The sequence below is a fragment of the Macaca thibetana genome, chromosome 9 (genome assembly GCF_024542745.1).
Source record: "Macaca thibetana thibetana isolate TM-01 chromosome 9, ASM2454274v1, whole genome shotgun sequence".
NCBI classification, from domain to species: domain Eukaryota; kingdom Metazoa; phylum Chordata; class Mammalia; order Primates; family Cercopithecidae; genus Macaca; species Macaca thibetana.
This window is the reverse complement of record NC_065586.1, coordinates 20,749,081-20,762,640: the sequence shown is the minus strand read 5'-3', so window position 1 is coordinate 20,762,640 and position 13,560 is coordinate 20,749,081. Positions and strand designations below refer to the sequence as shown.

The following is a 13,560-nucleotide window of genomic DNA, read 5'->3' as shown; positions in this document are numbered from 1 at the left end:
TGTGATTCTTAGAGTTTACCTAATAACAAGAGGGGCAAGAAAGTAGAAGAACTATTTGACAGTATCTGTGATAATTAAACAACTAAACATTTACTGTGTCCAAATAGTATCAGATTTGTGATATCCTAAATTGGAGTATTGGATGAATTCAGAAATTTAATGACATTCTGGGTTCTAATGAAAAGTCTCTTCAACTTTTGACAAATTATTAGAACAAACTATTATCTTAAAGTCAATTTGCAAACACTCTCAGATGCTTAAATTCAAACTAGAATGATAAGGTAAAGTTAGCTAGATGAACACTGACAGAAAATGCCTGAAAGGAAGAAATGCCAGAAAAAGAAGTGTAGAGTTTTTAGAAGGCCATTTTATTAGCTATCCCCTGTTAACAATTTTATAAGCACAGATTACAAAGAAAGCTTCTGAAAATGAAATGGGCCATGCCATGAGGTGGCGAGATCCTTCTCATCAGGGCTGTTTCAGGCACAAAGGCTAAATAATGCCTTATCATAGAAGCAATTCAGGCTACTCAGGCATTGGAACTGCAGCTTAATGAGAGTCTGTGTGTCATCCGCAGTGGTCGCAGGATTCTGTTTCAGAAGTCCAGAGGTGTCTATGCTATGGGAATAAAAGCTTATTTACCTGTGTCACATAAAATGTAATGTAAGTTATGTTATTGTTCTGATCGTCTTTGTAGCATCCTATGCTATGTTGTTAGAAATAACCATCAAGTAGAGTTAAGGAGCCAAATAAATCATACTTTTCAGAGGCAAAGCCATTATTTTAATTTTCATTCTTGACCTCCTTGGCCCGTAAACTTTAATTTAGAGATCTATGAATTTTCTGAAAGCGAGGGCAGGGAGAAGCTTCAGGGCATCTGTGAAACCCCCAATTTCAATGCCAAATTTGGCCAGGTGCTGTGGCTCATGCCTGTAATCCCAGAACTTTGGAAGGCTGAGGCGGGCAGATCTCTTGAGCCCAGGAGTTCAAGACCAGCCTGGGCAACATCGTGAGACTCCATCTCTAAAATAAATGAATAAATAAGTAAATGCCAAAAAATTCTGTAAGTTAAACATAAATGTACATTTTATCTGTATGCATATGAAATATAAAATATGCTATAAGATCAAAAATGTAAAATAAATGTATTTATCACTTATATAAACATAAAGTGTATATGACTATTGCAAGTGGACTCCTGTCTCCAAGTTCCTAATAACATGGCAATCTTAGTTCTCAAAATATGAAGAAAACAGCATTAATCTAGGGAAATGCCATACAATAATGACAAATCCTAAGAAATCAAATTTATCAGCAAATTTATTAGCTTGACACAATTTTCCATTAGCTATTTTAAGGAAGAAAATTAATATGATAAATTAAAGTTCAGCTCCCTCCAATTTGATGTAATCTTAATTCTAAAGTGGTACTTAGTAGCGGCTATAAATGAAATGATGATTTTAATGCTGCAAGTAGAAAATTACATAGCCTTTTTAAGAAAGAGTGCTTTTTAAAATTGTGCTTGATGACTCATCATTTCTGTGATAACCCACAAAATGATCAGCTGCATTGTGTTACATTTATATAGTCACAAGTATATGATAGTAGGTCTGAAGTACAAAATAAACCAGGCAACCATGAAAAAGGAAATAGGCATATACTACTTCTTTTCATTTAAGACGAAGGAGCAAATCTCATAGAAGTTTTTCCTTGGCTTTATAGACTTGGGTACCCATTAAACTCCTCCTTCCCCTACCTCTGAGTTATAACACGGAATGTAATAGAACTGAGATAATGGACTTTCTCCACCTGAATGGAGGTTTTTAAAGGGTTCCCTGCTTAACATAATTAATTGGTGAAAATGTAAAGATGCAGTCTCCAGAGGGAGATATCTTGATGGAGTATATTGATGGACAGACTCTAACAAGATGAATTATCCCTGGAACAACGTGAGGTGCTGCTTCTGAGTCCCGGTAACCAACCAAATCCACAGGATTTGAGGCAGAAACATGGCTGGGCGAGACTTAATAAGACTTAAAGTTATCAGTTGACAGAAGTCTCAGCATAGCTATCAAAAGAAAAATGTTGTGATCTATGGATATGTTAATAACGTTTAGCACAGGGGAGGTGATAACCTGGATTAAATCTAACAGTTCTAATTAAGATTGGTCCGACCATTGTGAGCACCTTAAGAAAGAGATTGATAAATTGGGATTTGGGCTGAAGAGAGCATGTAAGGCGTTCAGGAGTACAGCACTTTAATCCATGCTGTGAGTCTGGAGGAACAGAAGTCGTTGCCGACTGTCTTCCCACATTGGAAGCTCTGTCTCATGAACTAGGCTCTTTTCATATGGCCACATAGATGCTGCTAGGGGGAGATAGACTGGGGTTTCAGTAAAGAAAGAACTTTTAACCTGAGCTTTCAGAATTTAGAGACTGTGGTGGCCCAGGTTGAGTTCTCTTTCAGTGGAAGTTTTTGAAACACTAGATGGGGGTCTGTCCAGAGAGGGGATTTAAACATTGATAGTTATACCAGATGACATTTTTTTTTGGATGATGAGATTCAATGACTTTAGTTGTAAAAATCAGACTTATAATGATCACATTAATCCTTTAAATAGGTTTATTATCCAAGTTGAATGGGTGGTTAATACTGTTTATAAAAGCCAATGAAGGGTTTAAGCTCACAAGAATGTTTAGTAAACTCATTTATTCATCTGTTCACTAAACATTTATTGCATTTCTACTCTGTCATTCACTTTGATAGGCACAGGATAAAAAGATGTGTGAGATAGGCATGCACTCAAGGAGCTCATATTGGTAAAAACTTTCTCCTTAAGTTTAATTTTATATATTCTTTGCATTGAAAACTAGATCTTGTTTTGTTGTTGGTAAAGCCTATTCTAGTTTTTCTTTTTCTTTCTCTTTCTCCTTTCCTTTCTTTTCATTTCCTTTAGTTTCCACTTCTCTTCTCTTTTCTCATTCTTTCCTTTCTTCTCTTCCCTTCTCTTTCTCTCTCTCCTTCCTTCCTTCCTTCCTTTTCTTTCCTTTTTTTTCTTCTTTCCTTTCTTTTCCTTCCTTCTCTTCTCTTCTCTTCTCTTCTCTTCTCTTCTCTTCTCTTCTCTTATTTTCTTTTCTTTACTGTCACAGGATCTTACCCTGTCACTCAGGCTGGAATGCCATGACTCACTGCAGCCTCGACTTGCTGGGATCAGGCAATCCTCCTGCCTCAGCCTCCCATGTAGCTGGGACAACAGCCATGTGCTACCATACCTGGTTTCGTTTTGATATTTTGTAGAGATGGGGGCCTCACTTTGTCATGATCAAGTCTCCCTCTTTGACTTCTCTAATTACACGCATGAGCCACTGAGCCCAACCTACTTTTTCTTTCTTAAGTTGCCATTTTTCTCATGTCAAGTAATTCCAACTCCATTTAACATCCTTTTAGTATTAAACTTTTAATATATTTTAAAATTAATATTGCCTTTCTGTCCTTCATTTGTTATTGTTTTATTCTCATTCTTTTAGCTATTCATTTATTTATTTATTCATTCACTGAGCAGTATTTTGTGCCAGGCACTCCTCTGGGTTCTGAGGATTCAGTGAACATAACAGTTGTGTTTAGTAAGGGAAGATGGATAAGTAATTATACATAAACTAAACAAAGTAATTAAACATTATGAAGGAAATAAATAGGTTAATAATATCAATGGAGACCAAGGGGATAACTTGGTTTCTGTCTTTGGGTTCCTCTTTAATTTCCAACTTTGTGGTTGAGTTTGGTTACATCTACTTCTGAGATATCTTTCTCATATCCCCTCTCCATCCTAGTATGGAGGAAATTCAACATAGTGGTTAGGGATGGCATTGGTCCATTTCCCTAGTGGAGGCCAAGACTTGACATATCTGAGAATTTTGCCTGCATGCTATATTTTCTCCCAAAGGTTTGTGCATTTGATGAAGCTTATATTATCCTATAGCTGTGCCTACATAAAATCAGACACAATCATTTGAAAACTAACAGTTTACTTTCAAATATCCTATAATTCCCCTCTAATTGTTTTACCAAGATTTAAATCTTTGACATCTATACCCCAGAAAGCTCTTGGATGTGGATGATTTCCCAAAACTGCACCCAAGGTTTAAGCTAGAAGAATAAAAATGGAAATTCCATCTTTGGTCAAGGACATTTTGAAATAGACAACAAAGAGTTAGAATTAGGAATCTGAACAGAAGCACAAAGATGAATGCATTGTGGATACTGTCTTGTTACAGAGATTTAGGCAAATTAACTATCAGTGGTGGTATTCAAATATATAAAGTCCTAGCAAAACACTGAAATTTAGCAGGCAAGAATTTATACACCTCTAAATGGGACTAACAATTATTTGTGTTTTTCAGGTGGCCTACAAGCAGAAACATGATGCTGCCAAAGGATTCTCAGATTATGCCCACATGAAGGAGCCCCCTGAGGTTAAACATGCCATGGAGGTCAATAAACACCAGAGTAATGTAAGGAAGCTCATTTCTCATGATTTTCTAGTGAATTGTAGTTAAGTCATATCAAGGCTTATGATTATTTTGCTGAAATTTAAATATTACAACAGCCCTATTCAAAAAAGACTTTAATATTTCTTATCAGTCAGAGGTACATCTGAATTATTCTATCCACAGTCATTAACACCTTGCCGAATACCTTTATGTTATCGGGCCCTTTCAGGCATTGGAACTTTGCTTTGTACAAGACAAATGTAGATTCTTTAGACCTATTGGGTTATCAAGCATTTCCAGAGCTTCCTTGACTTGATGTTGAAGCTCATGGCTTGTAAGTCTAGAATCACAGAAGAACTGGAAGAAAGGGCATCAGGAATCAATGGCACACAGAAGGATCATTCACTAACACCAGCTATATTGTACCCACTACTGTTTTCTCTTTTCTTTTCTTTTTTTTTTTTTTTGAGACAGAGCCTTGCTCTGCCACCCAGGCTGGAGTGCAGTGGCGTGATCTCGGCTCACTGCAACCTGTGCCTCCCAGGTTCAAGCAATTCTCTGCCTCAGCCTCCCGAGTAGCTGGGATTACAGGTGCCCACAACCACACCTGGCTAATTTTTGTATTTTTAGTAGAAACGGCATTTCACCATCTTGGCCAGGCTGGTCTTGAACTCCTGACCTTGTGATCCACCTGCCTCAGCCTCCCAAAGTGCTGGGGTTACAGGCATGAGCCACCGTGCCTGGCCTATAGTTTCTTTTAGGATGTTTGTAAGAACAAATGGTCCAACCTAAGACCCATGGGAAATATGACAGCAATAGATGCCAAATGGCTGACTTTAAAGCCAAAGTGGAGGAAGTCAGTCAGTAGAAAATCAGTTTCTTCTTTGGTAAAAGTTAGCAGTTGCATCAAGGTTTGCATGCATTTGCTCAATTACCACCACCATCCTGGTGGCCTAGAAGAGTAATTTCTTCCTGGAATTGTAGGGGAAGCTTTTTTTAATCTCCTCATCCTGACTTTTCTCTCCAAAAGGAATGTGTGAACTGTTGGTCAGGTTCTTTATGCATTAAAATCAGTTAAGATAAAGTGCCTGTCTTTTTTGGGTCAAGAAACTCCCTTTCTTGGAAAAGTACCGGAAGTCCAGTTGTCATCTCACATAGAGTCTGTTCTGCCACTTAGTCCCTTTATGGAGTGGTGCTTGGCTGACCATGTGCCCCCGTAGCCCCACTGTGCAGAGTGTTTTTCGCAGAATGGCAGCTGTTACTTGATATTAAATTGCAGTAAGCCAATGTTTAAGTAAAAAAGTGGAATGAGGTTTTACTTTTTAACCCAAATATACAGACATATGCCAATAGCAGAGCACTTTTCTAAGATAGTTTAAGATTGCTAGGAGATGAAGAAGCTACATGTCTATAATTATTTTAAGGGTTCTTTTAAGGGGATGCTTTATAAGAACTGTTTGCTTAAGGATGACTGTAATAATCATAATAACTACCACTTACTGAGCACAGCCATGCGCCAGGAACTATGCCAAGACTTTGATCATTTCCGATTCTCATGAAAACCCTGTTCTGATTCTTATTTTGTAGATGAGGAAAATGAGACTAAGAAATCAAACTGCTGAGTCTGCTCTTTCTGTTCCACCTTGCTGTTTCCACCTTAAAGGTCACTGGCAATTAGTCAAGGTTTTAAATGCAGTTTTTAAAAATGGGGAGCAAAATAGGTTATCTTCAGATTTCAAATGCACTGCAGGAGAGAATGGCAGAGAAACCCTGAGTTTCCAGTATTTTAACACTGAAGAGACTAAATTCACACAAAAGGCCACGGGTTAGAAGGTGGTCTGGTGGTCTGGGGTGAGGTCTCTTGTTACACGGATCCCCGGGAGGCTCTTTCCAACTCTATAATTCAATGAAATTCAAATACGGAAGTTCCTTATCATAGAACTGGGCTTATTATTTTAACTCTGCCTTTTCTTCTAAAAGGTCTTTGATTGAGGGATTGAGGGAATAGAGTATAAAGCCCTTTTCTCCTTCATTCAATACTGTGTACTTATGGGAGAAGGCTGTGTTTACTTATACTCCTCTGCCGACTTGACTCAACCTTTGCATGCAAAGTTTGTACATATAATAGGATTTAGAAAGTGTTTAAGACTATTTACTCAGATTTAAAGTGAGAATGATATTTGTATTCTACCTGTGAAGTAGTTGATATTCCTCTGGAGTCAAGCCACTTAGAATAATACATTTGTTGTCCCTACAATATGAAATTTAAACATAGGTCTTGAAAGTACATCTCTTGGTTCCGTGGGTGGATCTATGGAATCTCTATAAAAGACAATCTCCCATAAACCTGTCTCCTGTAAAAGTTCAGCCCAATGAAACTCATTGCAGAGAATTTGCTAGTAGAATTACCGTTTCATAATGCAGACTGTCACTTTGCACTATGGCTATAAATGACTTCATTTAATTTAAAATAAAAGTGTGTCATATGTGTATCTGATTCACCTGAAAACAATGGAAGTCAGCATCTTTGCCTAACTTTATGTTTCCATAAAAATCAAGTCAGATTTCTAATATCTTTTAGTGAACCAGGATTTCTCTCTCTTGTGCCTTTAGAAATGCGAGTAAGTAGAAGAGAATGAGGGAGAGGGCTCATGTGACTGTATGGATTAATTTCCACCTCTGAGTAATGGAGTTCCCAGGGGCAGAGTTTTCTGGAGGCAGTAGTCTTTTGTGCCACCCCAAAATTAAATGATCTCCAAACAGTAAAAAAAATATTTCTTAGAATAGCCTCCACTGTAGTGAAGTGGCATCATTGTCTGGGGTAATACCTGAGGTTCATCATCTCATGTCAAGTAAATTAAGGACATGGACACACACAAGGAGTGAGTTTAGGAGTGGAGGTTTACTAGGCAAAAGAAAGAGAAAGGAGAACAGCTCTCTTTCTTGTGAGAGAGAGGTGCACCCAAATGGGACTTGTGCCTTGTGGCAGAGTGCACCGGATTTTATAGATGGGCTTGAGGAGCCGGTTTCTGATTTACATAGGGCCCACAGATTGGTTGGACCAGGTATGACATTTACATAGCCTGTGAGGAAGCTGGTTGCCCCCGCCCAGTCCCACTATGCAAATGGAATCTTTGCCTGGCGGTTTCCCAGTTGTCTGCTCCCTACTGCACATGTGGTTGGAAAGGAAAAGGGAAGATGGAACTGCCATTTTGAACATGCCTACTCCCAGGTAGCCTTTTCCCATTGGCACAACTGCCAACATTGACATGTTCAAGCTTGCAGCTCACTTGTGTATGTCTGCAGCTCGATTTTACAGGCTGCTCTTTGTTAGAAAAGAAAATGACTTTGGGGCTGCTTTTCATTAAAAGGAAAGCCTTACCAAGGACTTCCTTACCCTTGCTATCTGCCTAAATAATTTATTCTTAACTCCTGTATCAGTAGCATATAGAAAAGGAACTTGGAGTCAGACGTTGGTTAAAATGCTTCTTGACCATACGTTGCCTAGATGACCCTGGACAAGTTACTTAATGTCTCTAACTCTCAATTTTCTCATCTGTAAAATGGGGACAACAATATCTACCTCAAGATTCTCACAAGTATTAAATGAAACAATATGCGTAAAGGGCTTCACAGAAGAGCCTCCATCTTAAAGGTCACTGGCATACATTATTGGTTCTATTTGGTCCTCCTTCAATTTTTAAAGGGTGAGTTGGGAGTTTAGGGTGATGTCATAGTTAATTTGAAACAATTAAAGGAAGTCCAATTTATAAAAGGCCAAATCAATATGAAATTTATATTAAGAAATGTTTAGGTCAGAAAGGCATATTCAAAAGGTTCCTGAACCTATCTTACTAATACTATAATCAGAAAATGATTAAAAACAGCCAACTGAAATCTTTTTGTACCTTAAGGGATATACCCCTGCCAAACTTTTCTAATGTAATTAGAGAAATTGGAGATATTCTATCCCGTGACTTTCCCCTAAAGATGGACTTATAATGAAAGCCCTAGTTATATTATTAGTTCTCATCAATCTTATCAGAGACATGAAGTCCAACGGTTCTGAAATAAGTCAAACAAATTTTAAACTCTATTTTAAGTTTTGTAAGTAATGTGGTCTATACAGACTTGTGATGAAATTGGAGTGGTAAACTTTTCCCAAACACCATATTGGTAATCGATTCAATGTGTATTAGAAAGAAGTATTCAGCATGGGAAATAAAAGACTTAATGTTCTTTTCAAGAATGATATATGTACTTTCTTAAAATTAATAAAACTTATCAGTAGACAATTTCTATTCCATCAGAAAGTGAGAAAGCTTAAAGATAAATCAGTAAAATGATACTGGAAAAACAATTATGACTCTACGTGGTTCCCCAATGAGACTTACAATAATGGTGCTTTAGGATTTAGCATTAAAATTAGATATATTAGTATTTTATTCATCTCTAAGACAGAATAGTTAGTAATACTTATTTTGCCTTCTATACAAGATTATGGTGGTGATAAAATTAAATCATGAATAAGAAAATAAGACAACTTTCATCAACTATAGAATGATTTATAAGCAGTGACAGCAATCCTAAAGGATAAACCATTCTGGCCATAACTCTGTAGTTTACTCCTTCTTTTGGAAGATTAAAAACTTTTTATCTCTTTTGAATAGTATCAGAACCTATGTTTACTTTATCTTTAAAAGGCTTATATTCTCTTACAGAAAAATAATATTTACAATTTAATAATTTAGTAGGTTTTTACGCACAGCATGCCCAGACAAAGGTAAGCATCATTTGAGATGGAATTAGCGGTCCACATGCCTATTTGATGATACCTGGAGGGCTTCTCTAATGTGAGAGTTTATGCTAAAGACGAAGGTTTTCTTGAGATGGGTTGAACCATTGCTTAAAGATTATTGATATATACCAGTTACATGATTTGCCTCTGTTCCACAAACTTAAAAGATTATATATCCTGTTTCCTTTCTTCTCACCAAGAATCAGTTTAACCTTCAAAGGGTTCTGGGTCAGCTGGATGTGTTTTCTTTAAGGTCTGTCTGCTCATGCAGGCCTTAGCCCGCACGGCTGGCTGGCTGGCTGGCTGTCACTCCTGCAAGGCTGCCATCCCTGAGCTGTCTTAATCTTCTCATCTCCAAGTGAAAGTCATCTCCTTGACTTTCACTTCAAGGAGAGTCTGTGGAGGTTTTACTTTTCTCTGGTTTATTAACTCACCTACCAAAGAGTCTCAAATCACTGTTGCCTGAGTATAAAAAGCTTGCTGGAAGGCCACTGTGAATCCTCTGACTGCACACGTGTCTGCCTATACCTGCAGAATAAAGGTGTCTATTTCACGTCCACTTTCAAAATCTCACATGCGTTTCTCTTACTGGTCATGTCTAACCCAGAACTATTTAAGGAAAGGGATTCTGAAGGATGTAGTTCCAGCCTTAGAAGGGAGTGTTGATGTAGCCCAGTTGAGTCAAGACACATCAGGTGTGAAGTGAGGATTTAATGAATTGATGCAGAAAAGGATGGCCTGGCACCTTGGACGCTCTGCATGAGCGTGGGGAACGTGCAAAAGACATGGCTCTTATGAAACAGAAGTGGAAGGATTATAAGGAGAGAACAAGCTGAGATTAAAAGAGAATAATGTAAGATAAAAATATGAGCTCAGGGTGAAAGTGAATATGGTAAGATAAAGAAATTCAGAGAGAGATTTTGATGGACTTCAAATATTTGTTGGAAGTAACAAAGAACAGATTTGGCACTGTAGAAAATGTGAGGCTGGGTGTGGTGGCTGACGCCTGTAATCCTACCATGTTGGGAGGCCAAGGTGAGAGGATCACTTGAGGTCAGGAGTTTGAGACCAGCCTGGCCAACATGATAAACCTCGTCTCTACTAAAAATACAAAAAGTAGCTGGGTGTGGTGGCATGCACCTGTAATCCCAGCTACTCAGGAGGCTGCGGCAGGAGTATTGCTTGAACCCAGGAGGTGGAGGTTACAGTGAGCCAAGATCATGCCACTGCACTTCAACCTGGGTGACATAGCAAGACTCCATCTCCAAAAAAGAAAGAAAGAAAGAAAGAAAGAAAGAAAGAAAGAAAGAAAGAAAGAAAGAAAGAAAGAAAGAAAGAAAGAAAGAAAGAAAGAAAGAAAGAAAGAAAGAAAGAAAGAAAGAAAGAAAGAAAGAAAGAAAGAAAAGTGAAATGTAGGCTGTGTTAGAACTCTCTAGATTTAGTGACAGCAATCTATTTCAAGTTAGTGCAAGTGAAAAATGAGATTCTGTTGTGTATGTAATTGGCAGATCCAAGCTATCTTCAGGCATAAGTGGGCTGGAGGCTTCATGGTGTTACCAGAACTCTTCTTCTCTCCCCACCTCTGGGCTCTGGGATGTGTATGACACTTTCAGATAGGCGCTTTCTCTGTGGATTCAAGGTGGCAGCTGGTGTTTCCAAACTTTAGTCATCCTTACAGCAGGTGATGTCAGAGAAAAGAAGAGCAGCTCTTTCTCTTCCAGCCTCAGATCATTCAGATGACTCTGGCCTTGCTTGGGTTACGTGTCTGTCTCGTTTCCAGATGGATGGGGTATCTGACTGGGCAGCCTAAGTCAAGATGAAGGCAGGCTGAACAGAGCCCCACCAATCACATGGAGTGATGGGGGAGCTGTTTCCAAATTAAAAAACCTAGGCTGACAAAAAAATTTAACACATGTCCACCACAAAGGGATTAGATAGGAGAATGACTTAGATAAATGAGAAAGAATAAAGAGATAAATTCAGTGAAAAGAAGCCAAGAGGAAGAGATCAAGCATGTAAGGTAATAATTCTAGGTGTTCCTATGGAAGAAACCAGAATCACTATTTTCAGATAAGACTCTATACTGTTTACACTATTAAAAGGAAAAAGTGGATCATCTTGAGTACAAGATCAGTGTATAAAAATGATAATCATATGATAATTTCTTTGCCCAGTGCCAGACATATAGAACAAAATGATGAAACTTCATTGAAAGGTATAATAAGATATTTAAAGAAATGGAGGAATATCCCACTTTCTCCTAGGAAAAGACCGACATTTTGTTACAGTATCATTTTTCTTTAAGGCATTTTATAGAATCAGTGCAATGCTCGTTAAAATTACAGTTATTTCCTTTGTGGAATTTACTAAAATTATTCTAATAAAAATAAGAAAATAAATGAAATAGATGAGGAGTAAGGAAATGAAACTTTAACAGATATGATTGTTTGAAAAATTTCAAACAGTCATACATTGAGAAAATGTATGAGTGAGGTAGTGAATGTTAAGTCCTTAATATGGTACATAATAGTCTGAAATGGAGATTATTATTATTATTATTTTCCTCCCCTCCTCCTTCCTTCTTTCTTCTTCTTTAATCTTTCTTTCTTTTTCCTCCTCTTTCCCCTTTCCTCCTCCTGTTCTTCCTCCTTCTTGTTTGTTCTCTGCTATGCTCCGAGGACACAGTAGGGAACAAGACATTAAGGAAAATAATGTAAAAGCAATTATTGACCCTCAAGGTCACATGTCTACTGAGTTGATGATTTCTTCTTTTCCCTGTCCTTATGCAAAACAAGATTTATAGAGCACCACATTGTCATGAGAAGACTGAAGAGTGAAGGCCAGTCCATTGTTCCAATATGGTTAGCATTTAGGATTTGAATTTATTAAGGAATAGAAAAAAAACATATATGTATACACACACTTTGACCTCCAAGCCTCTCTTCTGCTGTGTTACATTTTTTATTCTTCCTGAGTTCTGATGGGTGGTAGATTGGAGCAAGTACATATTGAGAAATGTCAGATGAGCTTCCCTCAAACCTAGTGTTACAGGAAATGGGTCCTGATCCAGACCCCAAGAGAGGGTTCTTGGATCTCACACAAGAAAGAATTCAGGGCGAGTCCGTAAAGTGAAAGCAAGTTTACTAGGAAAGTAAAAGAATAAAAGAATGGCTACTCCATAGACAGAACAGCCCCAAAGGCTGCTGGTTGCCCACTTTTATGGTTATTTCTTAATTATCTGCTAAACAAGGGGTGGATTATTCATGCCTCCCCTTTTTAGACCATATAGGGTACTGGCCTGATGTTGCCATGGCACTTGTAAACTGTCATGATGCTGGTGGGAGTGTAGCAGTGAGGATGACCAGAGGTCACTCTCCTTGCCATCTTGGTTTTGATGGGTTTTAGCCAGCTTCTTTACTGCAACCAGTTTTGTCAGCAAGGTCTTTATGACATGTATATTTTGCCAACCTCCTATGTCATCCTGTGACTTAAAATGGCTTAACCATCCGGGAATGCAGCCCAGTAGGTTTCAGCCTCATTTTACCCATTCCCTTCTCAAGATGGAGTTGCTCTGGTTCAGATGCCTCTGACACTAGCAATGGGTTAGGTGTAGGACAATGAGGCATCTGTGCAGGAAGCCATGTTGCCATTCCATGTATATTCAGACACCCTTGGAGATAGTGACATCAGGAGTGTCACCCTCTTGAATGTCCCCCCACATAAGCCCCCTTTCCTATGGAATATTCCCAGGGAGTGATATCCTGGAAGATCTGACAAGTGATCAGGCGTGGAAGCTTTTTTCTGTGTGGCTCCATGGTGTCCTCTTGTTTGAATTTGCAGTTCATGTCAATCTTAATATTTGTTGTGAGTCGCATATGCCGGCCTCTAATTTGCAATTTACATGGATGATGGGGCCCTATTCAGAGTCCTGCTCCTGCCGCCTTTGTGCTGTTCACCTCTCTTCACGCAGTCATTAGGCTGAACAGCATATAATTAGGTAACACATGTAAAGCTTAGATTTCTGAAAGGTTGCGGTTCTTTTCAAAAAGTAAGGGTTTCCAGTTTTATCCTCATTCTTTTCTAAACAAAAAGACATTTCCCCCCTGTGGTTTTCATATGAATGTAGTAACTTAGAAGCAGTTAGTCTTGTAGTTGGGTAATAATTTGGGTTTGTTTTCACCTGAGAGCCAGTTTTTGTTTACACAGCTTGTATTTAACTTGGCATAGGATGAGATTGATTTACCATCATTTGTGGATGAGCGTATTGCTTT

The 13,560-nt window shown here is 38.3% G+C and overlaps 2 protein-coding genes across 8 annotated transcripts in view; one reads left to right on the top strand and one right to left on the bottom strand.

Moving 5' to 3' along the window:
* The window catches only part of LOC126962727 (60S ribosomal protein L12-like), a 990,727-nt gene that overhangs the window by 266,175 nt on the left and 710,992 nt on the right, over nt 1–13,560 (bottom strand). The window lies entirely within an intron of this gene.
* The window catches only part of NEBL (nebulette), a 378,265-nt gene that overhangs the window by 275,865 nt on the left and 88,840 nt on the right, over nt 1–13,560 (top strand). For 4 of the 7 annotated variants that reach the window (XM_050804043.1, XM_050804045.1, XM_050804042.1 and 1 more), the window contains one exon: nt 4,402–4,512. The exons of the other annotated variants lie outside the window; for them this stretch is intronic. In XM_050804043.1, the coding sequence (XP_050660000.1) occupies nt 4,402–4,512 (111 nt within the window). The remainder of the gene's footprint in view (nt 1–4,401; nt 4,513–13,560) is intronic. 7 annotated transcript variants of the gene reach the window in all.